The sequence below is a fragment of the Lepus europaeus genome, unplaced genomic scaffold (assembly GCF_033115175.1).
Source record: "Lepus europaeus isolate LE1 unplaced genomic scaffold, mLepTim1.pri SCAFFOLD_3_1, whole genome shotgun sequence".
NCBI classification, from domain to species: Eukaryota; Metazoa; Chordata; class Mammalia; order Lagomorpha; family Leporidae; genus Lepus; species Lepus europaeus.
Window position 1 is genome coordinate 12,888,924 of NW_026909276.1, and position 14,313 is coordinate 12,903,236.

At 52.5% G+C, this 14,313-nt stretch overlaps 1 protein-coding gene across 1 annotated transcript in view; it reads left to right on the forward strand.

Annotated features, from left to right (window-relative positions):
* Nucleotides 1-14,313, forward strand: part of LOC133755221 (sodium-dependent neutral amino acid transporter B(0)AT1-like) — a 35,725-nt gene that overhangs the window by 20,471 nt on the left and 941 nt on the right. The window contains 10 exon segments of the mRNA XM_062185430.1: nt 2,165-2,289; nt 10,356-10,496; nt 10,898-11,035; nt 11,226-11,271; nt 11,454-11,579; nt 11,638-11,791; nt 12,347-12,551; nt 12,636-12,656; nt 12,659-12,794; nt 13,843-14,005. Of these exon segments, the coding sequence (XP_062041414.1) occupies nt 2,165-2,289; nt 10,356-10,496; nt 10,898-11,035; nt 11,226-11,271; nt 11,454-11,579; nt 11,638-11,791; nt 12,347-12,551; nt 12,636-12,656; nt 12,659-12,794; nt 13,843-14,005 (1,255 nt within the window).

Here is a 14,313-nt window from a genome sequence, read left to right on the forward strand (position 1 = left end):
AGCTCCTTGGCTGCCTCAGAGTCAGCTCACCTCAAGCAGCCTGCACACATCAGAAATGAGAGGTGATGCAGGAGGCAGGACATTTATTAGCATGGCCAGCAGAGACCGCAAACTCTGTGGTGCCAAAGACCTCTTCCTGCTTGCATGTTAACTACAGGGCCTTTACAAGAAAAGAGAGAGTTTGGGAACACAATTAACAGGTTTCTGGGTGCTCTGAGTTCTCTTTCATATGAGATCAAGTGCAAACCCAAAGGCCTGTCACAAAGTCTTTTCTTATCTGGGCTCTTTTGTTTGGTCAGCTCCTTGAAACTTAGTTTTTGTTAATTACAGATGTGTAAATGTGTGGCTTGTCCCAAGGTCAGAAAGGAAGAAAGGAAAGTACAGTGCTGTTGTATGTAAATGTAGAAAAAGAGTAGATGCCCTACCCCCTCAGTCTTAGGGGATCAGGTGCTCCCCTGAAAGGACTTTCTTTTTTTTTTAATTTTTTTTTTTTATTTTTTGACAGGCAGAGTGGACAGTAGAGGGAGACAGAAAGAAAGGTCTTCCTTTTTGCCATTGGTTCACCCTCCAATGGCCGCCGCGGTAGGCGCACTGCAGCCAGCGCACCGCGCTGTTCCGATGGCAGGAGCCAGGTGCTTATCCTGGTCTCCCATGGGGTGCAGGACCCAAGAACTTGGGCCATCCTCCACTGCACTCCCTGGCCACAGCAGAGAGCTGGCCTGGAAGAGGGGCAACCGGGACAGGATCGGTGCCCCGACCAGGACTAGAACCTGGTGTGCCGGCGCCGCAAGGCGGAGGATTAGCCTAGTGAGCCGTGGCACTGGCTTGAAAGGACTTTCTTAAGCCTGCTGTCTCCAATGAAGAAAGACCCAGTGAAGTAGGCAGGCATACAGGTTAAAATTGATCAGATTTGTGAACTGGAAGACCACATCCCTGTGTGACCCCATGCCCCTACCTGAGGCCTTTACCATGCCCCTGTGTGGCCTCATTCCCCTACCTGGCCACACCTGGGTGCCCACCAGCCAATCAGGTTAATTGACCACTCCCCTTTGGAGTGGGTTAAAAGCCAGTATCAGTGTGGCCCGGCTGGCTCTTTTTCCCTGGTCTCTTGTCAGGAAGGGGCTTGCTGTAGCCCCATGCCTCCAGGGCACATGGCCTTTGGGCCATGTGCTCCAGGCTTCCTGGCCTAGATACTCTTCCACTTGACTGGTTCCTGGTGCTTGGTATAAACCCCTATTTACCTCTCTCCCCTAAATAAAGCTCTCACTCTCTTATGCATCTTTCTTACTAAATAAAAGCTTAAAATGTACTATGCTGCCTCGTTTATCTGTGCCGATATTTAGAATTCTTCTCTAAATATTAGGCAAGAACCATCTTGGGCTTATTAATATTGGGGATTTAGTAATAAGCCCATGGTGAAATCGTAAGGCACCCCAAATTCCGGTAGCACATGTGGCACCCCAGATAGCATTTCTAGGGAACTTTAAGGGGCCATATTTCTGGGTAAATTTTAGGGGGTCTTGTCCGATTTCACCAAGAGAGTAATTCAGGGGCTGATATTCACTTCACACTACAAAAGACTTGGCCACTGTGGGAATCTTGGGTTATCACCTACAGGCAGTTATGAAGCCCAGGACAAGGAGTAGATTGAAGGGTGTGTTGAGAAGACAGCATTCTGTAAAATTTCCCAGGGGAACCTAAAACAAAAGACATTCTGATAAAATGTCTACTGTTAAAATAAGTAAAAGGAGATGTGCAAAGATTTGAAAAAGTAATTTATTTTATTTATTTCAAAGGAGAGAGAGAGAGAGAGAGAGAGAGAGAGAGTATTCATTCATTGGTTTGTTCCCCAAATGCCTGCAAGAACTGTTAGGTAGCAAGTCAGAAATTTAGCCTATGTGTGTATGAGAAAGGCCTGAAGACCAGCACCTACTGCAGAAGTTCCAGAAGCCCAGCATTTTGCACTTCAAAGTCCTGCTCAGACATTGATAAACCTTCCTCCAAGGAAAGCTTCTAGGAGAATTCCCTCTCTTCAGGACCAAAGGGTATCCAAGTGGCATCTTAACCCCTTCTACATGCATGCACTCCAATACAAAGTGTTTTAAGACTGGTGTGTCAGATAGGGATTGTCTGTTTTCCTCTAATGTGAAATGTTCACAAACAGAAAAACAACTTTTAAAGAGTTACTGATTGTCCTGTGGGAAAATGACAAGTATATTTTAGCAAAGATGAGTGGGAAATGTTCTTGTTCTCATGAAAGAAAGAATTCAGATGTGGTACAGAAGAGTTGTAAGCAATGTAGCATATTTGTTGGGGTAGAATGGGGATGGACAGCTCTCCAGAAAGAATCTGAGAGGGTGCCCAGTAATTCAGACTGGAAAAGTAAGGTTTCATAGATTAGTGTGGAGAATACAACTTATAGGCCAGACAGGTGGCTCAGCCAAGAGTTGAGCACCAAGTATGTATTCAGACTGGGGCTTATCAGGGAATGAGGTCCCGTTATTTTTTCCTTTTTTCTTTTCTTAAAGAATATTTTATTTTTTTGAAAGGCAGAATTACAAAGAGAGGAAAGATAGAGAGATCTTCCATCTGCTGGTTCACTCACAAATGGCCACAAGGATGGGTCTGCTCCAGCTCAAACCCAAGATCCAGGAGCCAGGAGCTTCACGTGGGTCTCTCACATAGGTTCAGAGGCACAAGGACTTGGACCATCTTCTGCTGCTTTCCCAGGTTGCATTAGCAGGAAGCTGGATTGGGAATGGAGCAGCTGGGACCCAAACTGGTGCTCCTATAGGATGCTGGCATTACAGGAGGAAGCTTAACCTGCTACACCACAACACTGGTCCCTGGGGCCCAGTTCTTCCCAACACTTTTCTTTCCCCTTCCCTCTTCTGGGCAAAGGACTTGCCAGGTATGAAATAGGTAAACTAGCCCCCAAGGTTTTATTACTGAATGTTATTAGGTTGGTAGCCCAGATGGTACCAGGAGATTCCTCTGGGGAGCTTATCTTGGGAGAAGGCTAGGACCACCAGTAATGTTATCAGTATTCTATGGTGGAAAATACTAGGCAGCTTCCAATGTGTGCTTCTGAGGCTGCTAAGGGCTGCTGCATTGCTTCCCCTTCTGTGGTGCCTTGTGTTCCTTAGGTCTCTCTTACATGCATAGGCTAATTGTTATTTCCTACCTAACACATTGAAGCTGAATGAAGTGTGTCATAGAGAAAAATAGTTGATAGTTTGGAAGTATTAGGGGAGAAAGTTGCCAATTGGTAATGTGGAAAAAGATCTGGAAATATAGGCATTTATTGCCAGGCTTATTGCTTGGATTGATCATGTTTTGTCCACTATGACAGTAATTGGGAGATCGAATCCTAATAATGAGTTATTAAGAAATAGAACTAGATGACATCTTATAATGTTATGGGCTAGGTTTAGGGCCTAAATTAACTTTCCAGGTTCTTGCCTTTACTTAGAGAAGAATACTAAACACAGACCCAAACACAGCATGCCATGTGATAAACTATTTACAAAGTGAAAAACACACACACAAACGGGCTTATTTAGGAAGAAAGGGGGCCAAAGAAAGGGAATTATCATAACCTGCTCTGCTCCTCCTGAGTCTAGGTGGAGGACAGAGAGTTTCTGTTCTTCCTATCTTGTTATACTCTTAGAAAAATGGAAGTGTTGGTGCCCACACGATGGCGTAGTGGGTAAAGCCGCCACCTGCAGTGCTGGCATCCTATTTGGGTGCCAGTTCATATCCTGGCTGCTCCACTTTCAATCCAGCTCTCTGCCATGGCCTGGGAAAGCAGTAGAAGATGGCCCAAATCCTTGGGTCCCTGCACCTGTGTGGGAGTCCTGGAAGAAGCTCTCAGCTCCTGGCTTCAGATCAGCACAGCTCTGGCCATTGTGGCCAACTGGGACATTAACCATCGGATGGAAGACCTCTCTCTCTCTTTCTTTCTCTGCCTCTCCTTCTCTCTATATATAACTTTGGCTTTCAAATAAATAAATGAAACTTAAAAAAAGAAAGAAAACGGAAGTGTTTACATGGTACAACCCCCATGTCCTGGGTAAAAGGAGGTACTTCTGGGGAGAAGTCCCCTGATTGACAGGTAGATGAATATGACAACACAAAGTGAATTAGGTGTGGCTTCCAGCTCATGAACTTAAAATTACCAATATAATCTTCACCACATCAATAAGAGGTGATTAGGATAAGTCTGTTCATGTGATTAATGAGTTATTGCCAGAGGTCTGCTATAGAAATTACTTTGGGGGACTGGCTTTGTGGTATAATGGGTTAAGTTGCAACCTGCAATGCCAGCAAGCCATATGGGTGCCAGTTCAAGTCCTGACCACTCCAATTCTGATCTAGTTCCTTGCTAATGTGAGGGTGGTAGGGGATGTCCCAAGTGCTTGCCTCCCTGCACCCATGTGGAGATGGGGTTGGCATTCCAGACTCAGCATTGGCCTCATCCAGATCTGATCATTTTGACCACTTGGGGCATGAACCAGTGGATAGAGGATCACTCTGTATGTGTGTGTGTGTGTGTGTGTATCTCTTAACTCTTCCTCTCAAGTAAATAAATATATCTTTATTTAAATATTTTGTTTATTTGAGAGGCAGAGTTACAGATAGAGGGAGAAACAGGGAGAAAGGTCTTCCATCCACTGGTTCACTCCCCATGTGGCCACAATGACCACAGCTGCACCAATCCAACACTAGGATCTTCTTCCAAGGTCTCCCATGCAGGTGCAAGGGCCCAAGCACTTGGGCCATCTTCTACTGTTTTCCCAAGCTATAGCAGAGGGGTGGATGGGAAGAGGAGCAGCTGGGACATGAACCAGCACCCATATGGGATTCCAGCACCACAGGTGGAGGCTTAGCTCCTTACTCTTCAGCACCAGCTCAGCAAATATATATATATATATATATATATATATATATATATATATATTTTGACAGGCAGAGTTAGACAGTGAGAGAGAGAGACAGAGAGAAAGGTCTTCCTTTACCATTGGTTCACCCTCCAATGGCTGCTACGGCCAGTGCGCTGTGGCCAGTGCACCGCGCTGATCCGAAGCCAGGAGCCAGCTGCTTCCTCCTGGTCTCCCATGCAGGTGCAGGGCCCAAGGACTTGGGCCATCCTCCACTGCACTCCCTGGCCACAGCAGAGGGCTGGACAGGAAGAGGAGCAACTGGGACAGAATCTGGCGCCCTGACCTGGACTAGAACCTGGTGTGCCGGTGCCGCAGGTGGAGGATTAGCCTATTGAGCTGCGGTGCCAGCCTCAGCAAATATATTTTTAAAAAGCCACTTTGTATTGGCCTCTCCTGCATTCCCTTTTTAGGGCCACATAGCCTCTGTGCCACATCTAGACCTCTGCCAAAAAGAACACTGCAACCATAGGCTGCTCCCAACCTTGGATTTGAGCCAAATAAAGCTACTTTTTTATCACTTACACTATAACTCTATAGTATTGTGTTATTAGCAAGAGAAAACAGCATCGGATCCTGAGGAAGGGCTATGCTAAGAGAATTGGGTTGTGGGCTTGATGACCTGTTTCCCAACTAAGAGGAGTCAGGTCACCCCTGGAGAGAAAGGAGGGAGAGAGGACCCTATATGTCACAGCTTCTCTTCCATACATGATGAAGTCTGTTCTCCCTGAGGATTCTCTCATCCTCACAACACAATTTGGCAAGATTGGCTCTAGGACTGAGCCAAGGAAACTAAATGCAGGGACAAGAGAGGATACTCACAGTCCCAGCTGCCAGCCCTGCTCACATCCTGCAAGCTTGATGGAATTCTTTCCATATACTCTCTATTTTTCAGCTTCTGAGGTATTTGGGAATCCTTCTGAAGGCTCCTGTGGTGAGGGGAATTCACAGAGCAGCAAAGACTGAGCCACCTAGAGCCTCTCTTGGGAGCAGACTAGAGAAGCTGTGTTTGGCAACACCAAGATCAAAGATCCCATATAGTACTGCAGTGTTGTCTCAGCATACCTGATTGGACACAGTTTGTTCAGCTGGTGATTATGCATGACATCAGAAAAGATTCAACCAATCAGAATTGCCCTGGCATAGGGGTAGTCCTTTGGGCAGTTTCTGTTGGGGGACATTCGGCTCAAGTCTAAAGCCACCTCATCCTCCTGGGGGCTGGCTCTCGACAGCAGCCTGTACTGTCATGTCCCTGATGATTCCACCTGAGATCCCTCAATCCCCACCATGTCTGTGATCCTGCTGGGATCTTGTGACCTAGAACTTAGCATCACAGTCACAATTCACTAACATTTACTAAATCTAGCCTTTCAGTTTCTTTTTCTTTTTCTTTTTTTTTTTTTTTTGACAGGCAGAGTTAGACATCGAGAGAAAGACAGAGAGAAAGGTCTTCCTTTTTCCGTTGGTTCACACCCCAAGTGGCCACTACGGCCAGCGCACTCTGTGGATCTGAAGCCAGGAGCCAGGTGCTTCCTCCTGGTCTCACATGCGGGTGCAGGGCCCAAGGACCTGGGCCATCCTCCACTGCCTTCCCAGGCCACAGTAGAGAGCTGGCCTAGAAGAGGAGCAACTGGGACAGAATCAGGCACCCCAACCAGGACTAGAACCTGGGGTGCCAGCGCCGCAGGCCAAGAATTAGCCTAATGAGCTGTGGCACCGGCCAGAGCCTTTCAGTTTCATCAGGTTCTTGGCATACTTCTCTTTAATGTTGCTTCAGTATTTTTTATTGTTTTGAAGAATATTTAAAGATACTGCAAAGACTTATTTGCTTCTAGTCTGTATCTTTTTCCTTTAAAATAGATTTCTATTTGTTTCTTGGTGATATATAGTAACCCCATTGATGGTATAAGTTGATCTTGTACCCAGGATTCTTGTTTAGTTCTCCTATCAGTTTGTTTTAGGATTATCTCTGTATAGATAGTTTTGTTACTTAAAAATTAATCTTTGAGGCCAGCTGCTGTGGCACAACAGGTTAACACCCTGGCCTGAAGCGCTGGCATCCCAAATGGTCGTGCCAGTTCAACCCGGCTGCTCCACTTCTGATCCAGCTCTCTGCTATGGCCTGGAAAAGCATTGGAGAATGGCTCAAGTCCTTGGGCCTCTGCACTGGTGTGGGAGACAAGGGGGAAGCTCCTGGTTCCTGGCTTCGGATTGGCACAGTGCCGGCCATTGTAGCCAATTGGGGGAGTGAACCATCAGATGGAAGACCTCTCTCTCTCTCTATCTCTCCTCTGTGTAACTCCGACTTTCAAATAAAAATAAATAAATCTAAAAAATTTTTATACTCAGTGTTCAAATTTTATTGTTTCATTTCCCTGATTATACTTTTAGTACAATATTGAAAAGAGAGACTGGAAGGAGGCCATCTCATATGGGTCTGCTGCTAGAGAAAAGAGCTTTCTTTCTTTTTTTAAAAGAAGATTTATTGATTTATTTGAAAGGCAGAGTTACAGAGAGGCAGAGATATAAGAGAGAAGTCTTCTGTCTGCTGGTTCACTCCCTAAATGACCACAACAGCAAGAGCTGGGCCAATCTGAAGCCAGTAGCCAGGAGCTTCTTCTAAGTCTCTCACTCAGGTGCATGGACCCAAGTGCTTGGGCCATCTTCTGCTTTCCCAGGCCATAGCAGAGAGCTGGATCAGAAGTGGAGCAGCCAGGACTCGAATCTGGTGCCCATATGGGATGCTGGCACTGCAGGTGGTGGCAATACCTGCTAAACCACACTGCTGGCCCTTGAGAAAAGAGCTTTCAATGTTCCATGTTAACTTTCCTGTTTATGTTCATTATAGACAATCTTAACTATAATAGGGACATTCCTATATTTTACTGCTCTGCTACCAGTTGCTTTTTTATGGTCAGATGCTCAACTTAATTAATGCTTTTAAGCATTTAGTTTAAATAATTGTGATTTTTCTTTTTGTATTTTTTAATGGTTTATTTGAAAGAGTGACAGAGAGAGTGAATTGGAGAGAGAGAGCGAGCTTCATCAACTAGTTCACTCCTCAAATGGCTACAACAACCAGAGCTGGGCCGGGTTGAAACCAGGAACCAGGAACTTCATCTGGATCTCCCATATGAGTGGCAGGAATCCAAGTTCTTGGTTCATCTTCCACTGCTTCCCCAGGAGCATTAGCAGGGAGCTAGGTCAAGTATAGAACATCCAGGATTCAACCCTGGCCGACCTGGCATGCTGGTGGTGTGACTCGGCGCAGCCTGGACAAGTGGTTAAGCGGCCACAAGGAGAGATCTGTTCTAGAACATTGATGACACAGAAGTTCATTTCCACCGCTGCCATGTGGCATGGGGTCAGGGAGGCCTCTGCTTCCTGCCCCTGGGCTCTGCCTTCACTGTGGGCCGAGGTGATCCTGTGCCGCGTCCAGGGAGGAAACATCGCCCACCGGGTGTCAGGTGTGGGGCCACTGTTGGCGTCCAGGCTCCTGGCAATGTGGTTTGCTGCGTGCCTCCTTCCCAGTGAAGCCCCCAGCTGGAAGGGGGCCACCTTGGCCGGCCAGGGGCATGGGAGGCACCTGTGGACTCCAGGTGGGGGCTCACCTATGCAGGCCATTCTGACAGCCCACTGGACATGTGTGAGCCATGATGGCCTGAGGCCTCCACTTGGGGTCGTCTCAGCCTCAGGCCAACTCATGCAAGTGGGGGCTTCTCCTTTGAGTTCACATCTCTCTTCTCGATTATCGTAAGACAACCAGACAAACTGAACTTCCTGGTCAGTTGGCCTGGGCTCCTGTTCCTGCCCAGCCCTGAATTCCTGCAACTTCAAAATGAGGTCAATGTCACCCACATTCAGAGGTCACTTCCCAGAAGTCTCAGGCTAGAGCTCCCAGGGATGGCCAGGAGCATTCCCTTAGGGTGAGGAGGGTAGGAGAAGTGAGGAACCTGAGATGGGGGACCTCGGCCTTGGGGAGGCAGAACTGGCCTCAGATGGTGCCATGTGCAGTAGGAGCAGCAGTGTTGTGTGTAGCTGATGGTGCCATGTGCAGCAGATGGTGCCGTGTGCAGCAGGGGCAGCAGGTGGGGCCATGTGCAGCTGCCTCTGCCACCTTCTCCAGGGCTCTATCTCCTCAGCCCAAAGCTGGGTGCCCACTTGTCAGTGACTCCCTGGCCCCACCCCTGGCAGTCCTGCTCTGCTTCCTGTCTCTCTGGGGCCCTCCTGTGAGTAAGGGTTACAGGCATCCTTTGGCATCCACTAATGTCACTCACACAACACCCCAGGCCCGAGCACAGGAACTTCTCTGCTCTGTCCATCTGTCCATCCATCGGGGGACAGCTGCCTTGTTCTGCATGGTGGGGGCCAGGTCTCGGGGAGACTTGGACTTAGCTCTGGGGTGGGCACTCTGCTCGGCCCTCGTCTGCTGAGATGTGGCCCTTGCTTGCTCGGATCTGAGTGATGGTGATGTCTGGAGTGGAGTCTGGCTGTTCTCTGGGTTCCTGGGCAAGAATCCCTGAGGTCAGAACGCACCAGCATTTCCTCACCTGCCAGAGGTGGCCACTGTCCCCTGGTGCTGCATGTTTGACTTAACTAACTTACTTGAAAGACAGATAGCTCCACCTGCTGGTTTACTCCCTGAACACCAAGTCTCGTGGGTTCCTGGGATCCAGGTCCTTGAACCACCTCCCTGGTGGCTGTCAGCAGGAGGCTGGAACTGGGGGTGGAGCTGGGACTCAAACCCAGGCCCTCCGGAGTGGGCTGTGGACCCCATACCCCCAGGGCCAAACAACCACCTTGGTGTTGTCTTTGGACTGCAAAAAATTCCCATCAATGTGGTTCTCGCGGAGCACACACAGGGCACAACCAGGGGGCCTGACAGACACTGCGGGCCAAGTTCAGTAGTGTACACACACACACAAGCACACGTACACGTGTGCACACATGCACACACCACACAAACATGTGCACACATGCATGCACACATACACATAAAGCACATTACACATGTGCCCACACACAAGCACACATGTATGCATGCATGTGCATATGTATAGCAACATATGTGCATACACACATGTACACAGCACATGTAAACACATGCGTGCACACACACTTGTGCACAGTTCTGTCAGGTCTGGAGCTGGACATACATGGACGACGGAGCTCCTGCGTTTTGGCTAAGCTTGCTGAGAGCCCAAGGTGGGCAGATCCAGGGACAGCAGCCAGTCTGTGATGGATCAGTCACTCAGCTGCAAGGTGGCCTGGCCCTGCCTGGCTCCACAGGTGCTGCCTGCACACGCTGGGGCTCCTGGGCAGCCGCGGGCTGGGAGGGCCACCAGGCTGGCACTGTGCAGCCCCTACGTGGCCCCCCTGGAAGGGGACCTGCCCTGACTGGTGCTGCCTCCCCAGGGGCCTTCATGATCCCATTCCTCATCCTGCTGGTCCTCCAGGGCATCCCCCTGCTGTACCTAGAGTTCGCCATCGGGCAGAGGCTGTGCAAGGGGCCTGTGGGCGTGTGGAGCGCCGTGCACCCGGCCCTCAAGGGCATAGGTAGGCCCCTCCATGGGCACCTGGGGGGCATGGGCAGTGTCGGCACAGAGTGGAGGGGCACAGCCTGACTGCTCAGAGGAAGGTCCCGGCAGGGGGCACTGGCCACCTGCTCAGGCAGCCTCCATCCATTCCCACACCTTGCCAGCCCTGGGGGTCACTCATTGACCAGCTCTGTGACCAGGGCACTGGCTCACTCAGACCTCCGGCCAGGGCACCAGGCAGGGTCCACTGATCAGAACTCCTGGGGCAGGAGGCCCCAGCCCTGAAGGCCATGATCCAGTCCTCCCTGGCTGCCTCTCTTGGTCCCCTCACGCTTGGTTCTGTTAGAGGCAAGCACCTGTAGGAGCCCCTGCCCCACCATGCATGGAAACTCCCCTGAAGCCCCCCTTCCACCCAGGCAGGCATCACCTCCATGCTGGCGTCCTTCATGGTTGGGCTGTACTACAACACCATCATCACCTGGATACTGTGGTACTTCTTCAACTCCTTCCAGGACCCGCTGCCCTGGAGCCAGTGCCTGCTGGGCCAGAACCTCACGGGTGAGCAGCGCCACCTGGGGCCAGAGCCAGGGTCCTAGAGGGGTTGGGGGCAGGGAGCCCCGAGACTCCGCTCCCCTCAGGGCAGCCGAGGGAGAGGGAGGCGTCAGGGGCCAGGGAGCACGCAAGCCTGGCATGGGTGTGTGCACGTGTGCTGCTCCCGCCGACACGCGTCACGGCCGTGTCCCCGCAGGCTACACTAATGAGTGCACGCGCAGCTCCTCCGTGGACTACTTCTGGTAGTGCTCTGGGCTCCCATGCTGGGCACAGCCCTCCAGCCATCTGAGTTCTTGGTGCCCACTCCTGCTTGGAGGGGCACAGGTGGACTCCTGCCCAGCCCACTTCCCAGCAGGCCCTGGGTCCTCAGTCCTGGGCCCAGCAGTGGGGTGACGCCTGTGAGGTGACGCCGCTCTCGCCACAGCAACAATTGCGAGATGGACTCGGGGATCACCTCCATCAATGGCTTCACGTCCGTGTACACGGCCACAGTGATCTATTCCACCATTGGTTCCACGCCACCTAGCGCTACGGACGACTGCTTCAGCACGTGAGTGGCCCCGCCCCACCACACCCCCTGCCCGGCGTCATCCTGGCTCTGCTCCAAGGGACCTCCTGACCCTCATGAACGCCTTCGACCTGCCGGAGGGCAACGTGACCCAGAACTTCGCGGAGATGCAGCGCTGGTGGAACGCCACGGACCCCGTGGCCTACGCCCAGCTCACGTTCCAGACCTGCGACATGAACTCCTTCTTCTCGGAGGCAGGTCCCGGCACCCCGGCGGGCGGGAGGCAGGGGAGCCCCCGCCGGCCCCTCAGGTCGCTCCTTGGGGCTGCCGTCCACTTCCCCTCGGTCTCGACGACGCTGGCCGTGGCACGTCCAGTGGCTGCTCGGCTCCCCACACACTGCTTCCTCTCTGTTCAGGAGACCCCACGTTGTGGGGGTGTCACCACTTCCGGACCAGTGGCTCCCACAGCAACGAGCATGGTGCCAGGATGTGGCATCACCTGTTGTCAACTGTGTGCCACCTCCTGGGCCCCAGGTAGCTGCTGGCGTTGCCCACCCCAGCCCAGGGGCCCTCAGCTGCTCCTGGCTCTGCCAGGACTGGGTGCACCTGCAGAAGGGGCCTGGGCCCCGCGCATCCTCACCTCCCGGCCTGCAGCTCCGCTTTACCCATGTATCTGGAGCCAACAGGCGGCCTGGGATTGGCCGCATTCTTGCTTGGTGTGGCTCAGTCGGTGAGCCGTGGGCTGACAGGGTGACCACTGTGGCTGTCAGGGACCGACAGGCCCTGGGTGACTGGGTGCCATCATGCAGGGCATGGAGGGCATGGGCCTGGCCTTCATTGTCTTCGCCGAGGCCATCACCAAGATGCCGGTGTCCCCGCTGTGGTCCATGCTATTCTTCCTCATGCTCTTCTGCCTGGGCCTGTTGTCTATGTTTGGGAACATGGAGGGCATGGCCGTGCCACTGCAGGACCTCAAGCTCATCTCCGCCAAGTGCCCTAACGAGCTGCTCACAGGTCCGTGTGCCATGGGGGCCCAGCTGCACATCCCCTTCCTGCCGAGCTGCAGGTTGGGACCTGCCCAGCTCTATTTCCCTGCAGGCCTCATCTGCCTGGGGACCTACTCCTGGCCCTCATCTTCATGCTGAACTCCGGCCAGTACTGGCTCTTCCTGCTGGACAGATATGTGGGCTCCATCCCCCTGCTCATCATTGCATTCTGCAAGATGTTCGGGATCCTCTATGTGTATGGCATTGACAGGTACGAGGGAGGAGGTGGTGGGGAGCCGTGCTGGGGCTGGCCTTGGGGGTACAGGGCAGACAGCAGAGCAACAGCCCTGAGTCCCAGGAGGGAGCTCCACAGGGACCCCAGGGGCATTCCATGCCCCTCTGGCTTCCGGATTCTCCTACACCTAGCTGTGCAGAGCAAGCACTGACAGCAGTTTTGTTAGACCGCCCAGAACTTGGGGTGTATGAGCATGAAGGCCACGGTGTGAGCAGACCCTCTGCCACTCAGCCAAGCAAGAGCCTTGGTCTGGGTCCCCCACAGCAGCCTGGGTGCAGGTGCAGCAGAGGAACGAGGGTGGGTGGGTAGTGGGGCTGGGGCCCTCGGCCTGGGGTACCTATGTTGTAGTGGGGGGCTATTATCTCCCTGGAGCTCCAGGCCTTTCCAGAGGGGGGCCTTCAGCCCCCACTGGCCAGACATCTGGGTACTCACCTTGCTGGGTGGGGTGACCACCAGAGAGCAGCCTGAGAAGCTATCAAGGCGAGCTGCTTCTGAGACCAGGTGTGCAGGCACAGGTGTGCAGGTACAGGTGCACAGGTACAGGTGTGCAGGCACAGGTGTGTGCAGGCCAGGTGTCCAGGCACAGGTGTATGCAGGCCAGGTGTGTGCAGGCCAGGTGTACAGGCACATGTGCACAGGTACAGGTGTGTAGGCACAGGTGTGTGCAGGCCAGATGTGTGTGTGCCAGGTGTGCAGGCACAAGTGTGTGTGGGTCAGGTGTTCAGGCTCAGATGTGCTGGTACAGGTGTGCAGGCACAGGTGTGTGCAGGCCAAGTGTGCAGAGGCCATCTGTGCAAGTACAGGTGTGCAGCTGAGGGGCAGACCAAGGCACACAGGGTTGGCCATGCTCTGGTAATATCATGCAGTGCGGGTTTGGCCATGCGCCTGGCCCCACAGCTGTGCAGCTGTGCTTGGCACTGTATGTGTCCACATGTCCATCTGTGAAAGGCCCAGAGTGCAGGGTGAGGCAGGTGGTCAGTGTCTCACCCAGGTCAGTCGACACTGTACCGGCCTCTGCCTCCAGGTTCAACAAGGACATTGAGTTCATGATTGGGCACAAGCCCAACATCTTCTGGCAGCTCATGTGGCAGGTGGTCAGCCCCCTGATCATGCTGGTCATCTTCCTCTTCTACTTTGTGGTCAAAGTCAGCAAGGAGCTAACCTACAGCATCTGGGACCCCAGCTATGTGAGTGCCCAGGGCCACCATGCCAGGGAGGGTCACAGGTCATGCTGGAGGCCCTGCATGTGCTCAGGGCAGGGTCGTAGGTCAGGGTGGAGGCTGTGTGTGTGCTCAGGGGAAGGTCGCAGGTCAGGGCAGAGGCCTTGCGTGTGCTCAGGAGAAGGTCGCAGGTCAGGGCAGAGGCCTTGCGTGTGCTCAGGCGAGGGTCGCAGGTCAGGGCAGAGGCCCTGCATGTGCTCAGGGGAGGGTCGCAGGTCAGGGCAGAGGCGTGAGTGTGTTCAGGGGAGGGTCGCAGGTCAGAGCGGAGGCCATGT